At 40.6% G+C, this 12426-nt stretch overlaps 1 protein-coding gene across 6 annotated transcripts in view; it reads right to left on the bottom strand.

Annotated features, from left to right (window-relative positions):
* The window catches only part of dst (dystonin), a 579575-nt gene that overhangs the window by 106927 nt on the left and 460222 nt on the right, over nucleotides 1-12426 (bottom strand). For all 6 annotated transcript variants that reach the window (XM_073056532.1, XM_073056533.1, XM_073056534.1 and 3 more), the window contains 2 exons: nucleotides 9439-9680; nucleotides 6645-6851 (listed from right to left, as the gene is read on the bottom strand). In XM_073056532.1, coding sequence (XP_072912633.1) covers nucleotides 6645-6851; nucleotides 9439-9680 — 449 coding nt within the window. The remainder of the gene's footprint in view (nucleotides 1-6644; nucleotides 6852-9438; nucleotides 9681-12426) is intronic.

The raw sequence follows: 12426 nt of genomic DNA, 5'->3' as shown, positions 1-12426 counted from the left end.
CCAAGCACTTCCCCACACAGTATTCTATCTGCCAGCTCTTTGCCCATTCTCTTAATCTTCCGCTTCTAAATTCTTTTGCTTCCTCCATCTAGATTCATATCACCCACAAACTTGGCCACAAAGCCATCAATTTCATCATCCAAGTTATTGACATGCAACGTAAAAAGAACTGGTCCCAACACCGACCCCTGCAGAACACCACCAGCCAATCTGAAAAGGATCCCTTTATTCCCACTCTTTACCTCCTGCCAATGCTTTATCCATGCTAGTATGTTTCCTGAAATACTCTTATCTTATTTAGCAGTCTCATGGGCAGCACCTGTCAAAGGCTTTCTGAAAATCCAAGTACAAAATATCCACCGATTCTCCTTTGTCTATCCTGCTTGTTATTTTTTCAAAGAATTCCAACAGATTTGTCAGGCAAGATTTTTCTTGAGGAAACCATGCCTTTCTTTTCATGAGCCTCCAAGCACCTGGAAACTACTTCCTTAACAATTGATTCTATCATCTTCTTCAACCACTGAGGCCAGACTAACTGGCCTATAATTTCCTCTCTTCTGCCTCTCTCCCTTCTTGAAGAGTGGAGTGACATTTACAATTTTCCAGTCCTCCATAACCATGCCAGAATCTATCGATTCTTGAAAGATCATTACTAATCCCTCCACAATCTCTTCAGCCACCTCTTTTAGAACCCTGGGGTGTAGCCTATCAGGTACAGGTGACTTATCTACCTTCAGACCTTTCAGCTTCCCAAGCACCACCTCCCTAGTAATAGCAACTGCACTCACTTCTGCCTCTTGACACTCTTGAACTTCCGGCATACTGCTAATGCCTTTCACAGTGGAGACTGATACAAAATATTTAATCAGTTCATCCACCATTTCTTTGTCTCCTGTTACTATCTCTCCAGCATTACTTCCCAGTTGTCCAATACTCTTTATAAATCTGAAATAAAACTTTTGGTATCCTCTTTTATGTTATTGGCTAGCTTACCATCATATTTATTTTTTCTCTCCTTTTTTTGGTTGCCTTCTGTTAATTCTTAAAAGCTTCTGAATCCTCTAACTTCCCACTAAATTTTAGCTATATTATATGCCGTCCCTTTTGCTTTTAATGTTGTCTTTGACTTTCCTTGTTGCATAATCCTTCATTCTTGGGATGCATCTATTCTGGGCCTTCTAAGTTGCTCACAGAAACTCTAGCCATTGCTGTTCTTCCGTCATCCCTGCTAGTGTCGCCTTCCAAACAGCTTGGACCAGCTTCCCTCTCATGCCTCTGCGTACTTCCCTTTACTCCACTGTAATACTGACACATCTGACCATATCTTCTCCTTCTCAAATTGCAGGGTGAATTCTATCATATTATGATTATTGTTTCCTAATGATTCCTTTACCTTAAGGCTCCCTAATCATATCCAGTTTTCACCCAACATCTAATCCAGAATTGCTGATCCCCTAGTGGGCTCAACCACAAGCTGCTCCAAAAAACCATCTCGGAGGCATTCAACAAATTCACTCTCTCTCGATCCAGCATCAACTTGATTTCCCCAATCTATCTGCATATTGGAATCTCCCATGACTGATGTAACATTGCCTTTTCGACACGTTTTTTTTCTGTCTCCCACTGTAATTTGTAGATTGTCCTAGCTACTGTTTGAAGACACGCAAATAACTTGCATTAGGGTCTTCATACCACAAGGTTTCTCATCTTTCAGTCCTATGCCACTTCTTTCTAAATCTTTGTTTTCATTTCCTTACCAATAGAGCCACTCCTCCTCTTCTGCCTACCTGCCTGTCCTTTCGATAGATTGTGTATCCTTGGATATTAAGCTCCCAACTCCAATTGTTCTTTAGGTTCTGTTAGGATGAGATCTTTCCCCCAGCCTGTGACACTACTGAACTCCCTGCTACCACCCAGATCTCATTACTTATGTTTACCATTAGCATTATACTGTTTACTTTTTGACTTGTGTCATGAATGTACCTTATGCTAAATCTCAATCTTCTAGAACATATTTTATTTGTGAATTTATTTGAGGCAATATTGGAGATGTAATGTAAAGATTTTTACTCGTCACGTATGTGAAGGATGTAAGAACTAAAGTCAATTCAATTACTTTGTGTTGTGTGTGAGTTGTAAGTACTGTATTGTGCACCTTGGTCTGGGGTGCACCGTTTTATTTGGCGGTATACATGTATACGGCTTAATGACAATGAATTAGAACTTCATCTTGGCTTGATGACCCTCTTATTCACCCATTCCTCTTCCTCAGTTTGCATCACAAGCCACAAATTCATGTACTATCAGTGTGCAGCTATGTATCGAGCACCACTAACATTACTTATAGTGCCAGCTCTGAGTTCAGTGCTCATCACATGTTCCAGCAACCTCCTCGTATCTGCATTTGTGCTCTCTCAAAACACGTGAGAGTAAACTGATACCAGCTTCATGCTCTATTGCCTTTACATACAGGTACACTCTAAATTTAAACCCCTACATCTTTAGTAATATGAACAGATTTTAAAATTAGAATTAAAATTAGCTTTATTTGTCACGTGTACATCAAAACATACAGTGAAATTTATTATTTGCATCAACGACCAACACAGTCCAAGGATTGTGCTGGGTCAGCTTGCAATTATCACCAACGTAGCATCCTGTAATTCAGTAACTCTAACCCTAACCGTACGTCTTTGGTATATGGAAAGACAGCAGAGCAGCTGGAGGAAACCTACGCAGGCACAAGGAGAACATACAAACTCCTTACAGACAGCAGCAAAAATTGAACCCAGGTCTGTGGTCGCCGCTGCTGTAACGTGTTGAGCTAACCACTATGCTATCATGCTGCCTATGGGCTAGACAATCTACAAACCATTCATATCACCAAAGACTGATGATGGTCCTACTAACAGGCAAAAATGGATGCTAAAGCAGATAAAGTTCAAATGCATTTGAGGGTTTTATTTACTACTGTAGAATATATTAACATTTCCAAATATCATGGATCTGACCCTGATTATAGTTTATCTGCAGTCATCTTTGTAGTATTATCAATCTTGCTTTGATGTGAAAGTTAGTCACATATTGATGCAGCAGGAAATGAAGAGCCCATTAAAAACCCAGTAAAAACATGAAAGGCCTTGCATTTCCAGCAAGGTAACAGATGGAACTTGGTCTTCACTAGTAAGAGAGTTCTAGCCTTGGTGCGTTATTGACAATAATTCTAAACCTCAAAGCAAAGGAGATCAAAGCAACAGCTCACATTGCAAGAAATTCGTCATTTTGACAATCAGATAGATACCATCGTAAAACAAAAAGCATGCTCATGTGAAGACTGGTATTCGCGGGTGACTTGCTTCCCAAGTTTGCTTCTTGTGAGAGTCAGGCAAATGGTAAGTTTCGAAAGGGAAGATTTCATGCTGAACAGCAATGAGCAGCAGTGTAGGTAAAAGTTGTTATTTAGGTAATTTAGGTCTCAGCCACTATAAGCCTTTTACACAAATCCGTCTGGGGCCGCACACTTTAAAGCACCACCTATAAGATCAGGATTCAAATTCTGCCACTGTCAACAAAGAGTGTCTATGTTCTCCCCATGACCCTGTGGGTTTCCTCCTACATTCCAAAGACATACGGGTTAGGATTAGGGAGTTGTGGCCTTGTTATATTGGCGCCTGGAGTGTGGCAACACTTGCAGGCTACCACCAGCATTATCCTCACTGATTTAATTTGATGCAAAAAAACAATGCACTTCTCTGTATGTTTCAATGTACAAGTGAGAAATAAAGCTAATCTCTTTCCACTTGAACTGTATCATTTATCTTTAACACCTTAAAGTTAAAAGTGAGAATGTTTTACAAAGAGCAGATTCAGATATATTTATCACAAGTACATCAAAACACACAGTGAATTGTAAACAAAAAATACACTGCAGATGCTGTGGTCAAATCAACACATACAAACAAGCTGAATGAGCAGTCAATGTTTCAGGCCGAGACCCTTTGTCAGGACTGACTGCTCTTTTCAACGGATGCAGCCCGACCTGCTGAGTTCATCCAGCTTGTTTGTACACAGTGAAATGCATTGTTTGCATTAACAGCCAGCACACCCAAGGACATGCTGGGAGCAGCCCACATCATCTAAAGCTATAAAAATGAGCACAATCTGTTTAAATGATCATGAACAGGGACAAACACTCTATGTTTGTGTGATAATGCTCACTCATGCCCACGAATATGCAGAAATTAATACTGCAAATAGATGGATTTTGAAACTTCTTCATGATCAATGAAAAACAGGGCTTTGAAGAACCAAGTATCCCTTTTAGAGTTCCTGCTTCATACTTCAGCCTGAGAACAGACATTTTAATCAACACACATGACTGTCACAAACAGACTTCCTGTCACACGGACTGCCATTTGGCTGATCTGCCGTTGGCTCATTCTGGTAACATACACAAACTATTCCCGCAGACAGTGCAAACAAATAATTTGATTATACTGTAACACATCGCAATACTGATTGGAAATATCAGCTTGCAGAATGGTCTGAACAATACAGTAAAGGTTAGAAATCCACCTTATAAATTAATGGGATCATGTATTTGGTGTAAAGTACAATGTGGTATTGTCCAATAATCCTCTAGACAGCTCTCTTAGATAACAGCCAATGTATGTGTTACCCAGCCAACTTTGATCTCTACCCGATCACAAATATTCCTTTTGTTCTTTCCACCCCACAACCCCTCTGCAATTTAACAGATGCTCATTTGGTAATTTTTCCACTTCTGATGAAGGCTCATTCAAACATTGACTCTGTTTGTCTCTAAAGATGTTGCCTGACTTGGACAGAGCTTCTGGAATTTTTTAATTTTGTTACAGATTGCATCCTCAGTACTTTTGATTCTTGATACTGTAACAAAATGTCTAACCTTGAAGTACTGGCGGAAATCCTTGTCATCAAATGGCACAGAATTCCTCCACCTTTGCAAGTCCCATACCCTTACTCTTTCTTTGTAGCTCTGCAAATTCTTACCCCCCCCCCGCTACCCAACATCCACTTTTGTAAATTCCTATTGAATTCATTACCACCGCCCTTTCAACTGTGCTTTCTAAATCATAACAACTCATTGTGTAGATTTTTAACCTTTCCGCTAATCAGCTTAAATTTGCCTCATACACATGGCCAATGCATTAGCCATTGTAACTAGTTTCTGCTCATATCCTCTGAAAACAAACACCCCTGTCAAATCACCCTTTACCCGTTTCTGCTTGAGAAACCACCCGTTATTTAGTGGTTCCTCCTTGCTACTATTCCAGTAAATCATTATCCACCTCCATAATTTTGACCTCCCCACTCCTGCTGCTACCTGGAAGAGTTCCTCTTGCCAAGTCACTTCGTCACTTCTTATCAGTCACTTTACATTTGTTACTTAAGTACATGCAATCAGTGGGCACTTTATTAGCTACCTCCTGTAACTAATAAAGTGGCCACTGAGTGTCTGGTCATCTGCTGCTGTAGCCCATCCACTTCAGTGGTCATGATGTTGTGTGTTCAGAGATGCTGTTCTACACGCCTGCATTGTAACGCGTGGTTATTTGAGTTACTGTCACCTTCCTGTCAGCTTAAACCAAACTGGCCATTCTCCTCTGACCTCTGTCATTAACAAGGCATTTTTGCCCACAGAAGTGCTGCTCACTCTATGCTTGTTTTTCGCACCATTCTCTATAAACTCTAGAGACAGTTATGCGTGAAAATCCCACGAGATCAGCAATTTCTAAGATACTCAAATCACCCTAACACCTACAGTCATTCCATGGTCAAATTCATTTATTTCTTCCCCATTCTGATGTTTGGTCTGAACAACTGACCCTCTTGACCATGTCTGCATGCTTTTATGCACTGAGTTGCTAGCAATTGATTGACTGATGAGGTTATTTGCATTAATGAGCAGGTGTACAAGTGTACCTAATAAAGTAGCCACAGAGTGTGCAATTATTCTATCTATATAAGCTAACCTTATGTGTATATAGGGCCACATTCAACAGTTACTTGTACATTGTGTTCTACAGGATTACTCTAACATTTTCATTTATAGCATTTTTATGCTTATTGTGCTTTTTAAGCTTCATCAAATCCAGAGTAACAATCATTTCATTCCCTTTTACACTCATGTAGTGAAGAATAACAATAAAGTATCCTGAATCTTGAGGTGAAATTTTCTTAAAGGAATAAAAATTATTCAATTAACATGGACTGACATTCATAGTTTAACGTTCCTCTTTTTAAAAACAAACTCACGCCACCTTTGAGCAGGTGAAACAGCTCCCAGTGTAGCTGCTATTAGTTGGTTAAAGGGCTCTTTGATAGCAAAGGATTTGCGATGGATTTACTGCACTGTTGGAAACTCTGTAGAACAATTGATGGATCAGACAGACGGTTTCAACAATGAACAATTTAGCTCCACTTTCCGCTTCCAATACCACATAGCCACATCAAGCAGTGCTTGCCTAACATATTTATATCTTCCCCAGGAGTTTTCTTTGTTCTTGGAGAATAATGAGGCAAGAGAACTTTACACGTCAAAAGTAGCACCATTTGTGAAAGAATGGAGACACGTTGATGTGATAGAGGACAGTGTGACATACCTGCTGTGATCTCTGTATAGCAGCGTCTACTTCTTCCACCTTCTGTGCTATGGTCTCACTTGCTGACCGGTACCTCTCATTGTCGTCAGACACCAGAATGTCGAGCCCTTCTCTCGCTCTCCATGGGACAAGTTCCAACAGAGCACTGCTGACTTCATTGACTGTGTCCAGACTCACCCTGTACTCCATCATCTCTTTCCTCAGCTCCTGGGGATCAGCACAGAAAGGCTGTTAACTCAACACTCACTGATGCATTTCTATGCAACGTGACCTTGCACTGAAAGAGTGGTGGGATCCCTTAATCTGCTCCCTCTCTCATCCTAGAGTGGGTTAGTTTCTGAGAAACCTGTTTTCATTGAATGAACAATCGATGCTTTGGCCCTGAGACCCGTTATCTGGACAATCAACTGTTTATTCCTCTCCATATAGGCTACCTGACCTGCTGAAGTCCTCTAGCATTGATAGATAGATAGATACTTTATTCATCCCCATGGGGAAATTCAACTTTTTTTCCAATGTCCCATACACTTGTTGTAGCAAAACTAATTACATACAATACTTAACTCAGTAAAGAATATGATATGCATCTAAATCACTATCTCAAAAAGCATTAATAATAGCTTTTAAAAAAAGTTCTTAAGTCCTGGCGGTAGAATTGTAAAGCCTAATGGCATTGGGGAGTATTGACCTCTTCATCCTGTCTGAGGAGTATTGCATCGATAGTAACCTGTCGCTGAAACTGCTTCTCTGTCTCTGGATGGTGCTATGTAGAGGATGTTCAGAGTTATCCATAATTGACCATAGCCTACTCAGCGCCCTTCGCTCAGCTACCGATGTTAAACTCTCCAGTACTTTGCCCACGACAGAGCCTGCCTTCCTTACCAGCTTATTAAGACGTGAGGCTTCCCTCTTCTTAATGCTTCCTCCCCAACACGCCACCACAAAGAAGAGGGCGCTCTCCACAACTGACCTATAGAACATCTTCAGCATCTCACTACAGACATTGAATGACGCCAACCTTCTTAGGAAGTACAGTCGACTCTGTGCCTTCCTGCACAAGGCATCTGTGCCTATGTTACCAATTTAGTAAATACATCTTAACTCAAAACTAGAATCAATACAAAAAGCTAGCATATACATAGACATACATATACATAAGTACATAGCATATAACATCCTTCTTCAAAATATTATTTTTCACCAATCCAATTGTGATAATTTTATAGAGTGTCCATTTTGTTATGGTGACAAACAACCTAAAGTTGAAAAGACTCAAAGTCAAAGTAAATTTATTATCAAAGTACGTATATGTTACCATATACTACCCTGAGATACATTTTCTTGCAAATATTTACAGGAAAATATTGAAATTCAATAGAATTTATATTTAAAAATTGCACATAAACAGCCTGACAATCAGCCAACGTGCAAAAGACAAGTTGTGCAAATAAAGAAAAATAATATTGAGAACATGAATTGCAGAGTCGCAGAAAGTGAGTCCATAGGTTGTGGAATCAGTTCAGTGTTGGGGTGAGTTAAGTTATTCACAATGGTTCAGAAGCCTGATAGTGGTAGAGCAATAACTGTTCCTGAACCTGGTGGTGTGGGACCCAAGTCCCGTACCTTCTCTCTTATGGCTGCAGTGAGAAGGGAGTGTGGCCTGGATGGTGGGGGATGAGGGAGAGGGCTGTTCTTGATGATGGATGCTGCTTTCTTGCGGCAACACTCCTTGTAAATGCGCTCAATTACTTTGACTCATTAACAATGGCTATTGCCCTCAACACAGAGCTCAAGTGGAGATTTCCAAAGCATTAACATTTTTTATGCACCCCAGGGCTATAGTTAGAAGAAACAATTTAAAATGAGGGTGCAATACCACAGCTGCTCTAGTCAGTGGCATCAAAGCTAAATACAAAAAGGAGTCAGACAGAGGTCAACATTCATTGCTTGAGCAAGTTCCTGTTGTTGGCCTAACACTGTTCTCTCAAATAAATAAGTCCTCCTTTCTCATCGCTGCCATCAGGAGGAATGTAAAGGAGTCTTTGGCCCCAACCCAGCAGGTTCATCAGGCTCCTGAATCAGCGTGGATAATGTCACTCACCTCAACACTGAACTCATCACTGAACACTAACGACTCCCTTTCAAGGATCAATACAATTCATGTTCTCAGTATTATTTATTTACTGTTTTTATCTTTTGGTATTTGCACAGTTTGTCTTCCTTTGCACCTTGGTTGTTTGTCAGTCTTTGTGTGCAATTTTTCATAGATTCCATTGTATTTCTTTATTCTCGTGTGAATGCCCGCAGTAAAATGAATCTCAGGATAGTATCTGGTAGCATACACATTCAGTACTGATTATAAATCTACTTTGACTTTGAGGTTCGAGATTATATTCAAAGCAAAGTAACAATCCATTCTCTGCCAAAGTGGCACAGCATTGCCGTTTCAATAAATAAACTTCCTACCCAGACAACGGCAAACACATCAACAACAAAACCAGCTGTAAAAGCCAATTTACTGCAAATGTTTTTATTGTAAAAAAATACTCTGACTCTTTCCCACACACTGGCACGATTCAAACCCTCAGACACATAAATATATTACATGCACAGCTTCATTAATGCTAACTATTGTGATGAGAAAAACCCTATTGCATGGAGTAATTACGGAAAAATGCAGATGCAACGGTTATAATTTTGTACCAAAAAATTAGCATCTATATTGTAGAAGTATAAAACAAAACTGGTATGTATGTTCATCCATGTATACACACACACGTGAAGAAACACTCACCTGTTGCCTTTCCTGAACCTGAGCCAGCTGTTCTCCTGCAAGTGCCTCAGACGCACAAGTGGCCAGTTCAGCCTCCACCTTATCGAGCCAGGTAGACAACACGTCATGAGCAGACTGGAACTTGGTGGCAAGCTGCAGGGCCTGTTCTAAGGTCTTCAAGACTTTACCACTGGTGTTGGTAACCTCAGCATACCGAGCTTTTATACTATCGAGTCTTTCTTGAATTATTATAACTTCATCCCCTGCAAGGCAAAAAAAAAAATTCTAAGCAATTGATAATTCAAATAAAGTCAAAAACCACTGATCCAAATTGAAGACCAAGTTTCCATAACTTGCTCACTCCCAACGCACAATTTTAGCTTCAGCAACACATACTGCAAACCAAAAATTTCTATCTGATAGGAAGAAAGAATTTTCATCAGGATAGTACATTTTACAACCCCGGAACACCTTAAGGCATTTAAAAACTGACATAGAAGTTTTTGGAGATGCGATCCCTGTCTGTCTCAAGGCAAAGCTGCAAAGCAGTGGTGCTTTGTAATTCTGTCTGCTACATTAGACATTACATTAGTAGGTTAGGACCTACAAGTATCTGGGAGTACAGTTAGACGAGAAGCCAGACTGGACTGCCAACACAGATGCCTTGTGCAGGAAGGCACAGAGTCGACTGTACTTCCTTAGAAGGTTGGCGTCATTCAATGTCTGTAGTGAGATGCTGAAGATGTTCTATAGGTCAGTTGTGGAGAGCGCCCTCTTCTTTGTGGTGGCGTGTTGGGGAGGCAGCATTAAGAAGAGGGACGCCTCACATCTTAATAAGCTGGTAAGGAAGGCGGGCTCTGTCGTTGGCAAAGTACTGGAGAGTATAACATCGGTAGCAGAGCGAAGGGCGCTGAGTAGGCTACGGTCAATTATGGAAAACCCTGAACATCCTCTACATAGCACCATCCAGAGACAGAGAAGCAGTTTCAGCGACAGGTTGCTATCGATGCAATGCTCCTCAGACAGGATGAAGAGGTCAATACTCCCCAATGCCATTCGGCTTTACAATTCAACCGCCAGGAGTAAGATATGTTAAAGTGCCGGGGTTAGGACTCAATGTATTTAAGTAAACTACTTAAGAACTTTTTAAAAGCTATTATTAATGCTTTTTGAGAGGGTGATTTTAGATGCATATCATATTTTTACTGAGTTAAGTATTGTATGTAATTAGTTTTGCTACAATAAGTGTATGGGACATTGGAAAAAATGTTGAATTTCCCCATGGGGATGAATAAAGTATCTATCTATCTATCTATTTGTAACATCTCATCCATAACTCTATTGTGAGTTATAGAGCCATAGAGCCCTATAGCATAGTAACAGGCCCTTTGGCCTATCTTGTCCATGTCAACCTGATCTTCTGCCTAGTCCCATCGACCATACCCCTCCAAACCTTTCCTATCCATGTACCTACCCAAACTTCACTCAACTGTTACAACTGAACCCACAACTATCACTTCTGCTGGGAGCTCATACCATCCTCTGAGTGAAGAAGATTCCCTTCAATATTTTACCTTTCACCCTAAAGCTTATGTACGTTTTTCCTATTATATTTTATTTTAATTAGAGATATAACACGGAACAGGCCCTTCCTTGCTGCACCACTCAGCAGCCTATCTATTTAACCCTACCCTAATCACAGGACAATTTACAATGACCTACTAACTGTTCTTCACCAGACACCAGAGCATCCGGAGGAAATCCAAGCGTACATGGGGAACGACGACAAAGTCCTTAAAGGTGACATTGGAATTCTAGTCTCATCCATCCTGAAGGGATAAAGTTTGCATTTGTTCACTCTATCTATTCCCTAATATTTCTGTATGCCGCTATCTTACACGCCTGGGAATAGGGTGCAAGCATATTCAAGAGCCCCACCAACATCACTGTAAATTTTCTCAGCTCCACATAGTCTTTAGCACATTACCCTAATGTTCATGAAGTAATGAACATTACCCCCTGTACTGAGTCTCCTTTTCACTAATAATCTCCTGCATACTTGGGTAACTACTGCAGAACCTTGGTATCCTGTATGGGTCCTGATTTTCTATCCCTCCAGCACTAAGTCATATTTTCGGCCCGTAAAGATCTAGAATACCATTTCCTAATCCCCATTCCTTCAGTCCTTTCATTGGAGTCTATCCTTAAGGCCCACATCCTTGACCAGATTTTTGGTCAATGCCGCTCTATTTTATACAGTGCCGTCCCCCGTCTAGAAAGTGCTATAGGGCTATTAAAACAAAAAAAAATCTTATAAGTTTCTTACCCCAGGCAGCTGATCTGATCAACCATTCGAGTTATCCACACCGACCTCCTCTATTACTCATGTCACTGCACTGTAGACATGGTAAACCTCTTTGTATTATGCTGTCTACATTACAAATTCATGCTGGTATTTATTTATTTATCCAACTGGCTAGACATAGATACAGTACTGTACAAAAGTCTTAGGCACACACACACATATATATATATATATATATATATAGAGCTAGGGCGCCTAAGACTTTTGCACAGTACTATATTTGTCAACCTGGAGCAGAGAGTGAGTTTGTAAATCTAGCAGGACAAAAGGATGCTCGTAATGGCAAAGGTGGAGTGCCAAGGGAGGTGGGACAGGTGGCAGAGAAAGGGTGCCAGGGTCAAAGGGTGCAAACACACCCAGACCCAGGACACCAAGCAATTGATTCCAAACTATTGTTTTATTGACCATTACAGAATACTGTATCTCTCTGGTGCTTCCCATTCCCTCTCCTCTCTCTTCTCCTTTTCCCAACCATGATTCCACTCTCCCTGCCCCTTTCCTGCTCTCAGTCGAAAATAGATATCCATATTAGAATCAAGTTTATCATCACTCACACGTGTCATGAAATTAGTTTTTCTTGTGGCAGCAGTGTAGTGCTATACACAAAAATTATTGTCGACTGAGAGTGGGAAGGGGGCAGAAAA

The sequence above is a fragment of the Hemitrygon akajei genome, chromosome 9, assembly GCF_048418815.1.
Source record: "Hemitrygon akajei chromosome 9, sHemAka1.3, whole genome shotgun sequence".
NCBI classification, from domain to species: domain Eukaryota; kingdom Metazoa; phylum Chordata; class Chondrichthyes; order Myliobatiformes; family Dasyatidae; genus Hemitrygon; species Hemitrygon akajei.
The sequence above is the reverse complement of the archived record's forward strand: the minus strand, read 5'-3'. Positions and strand labels throughout refer to the sequence as shown.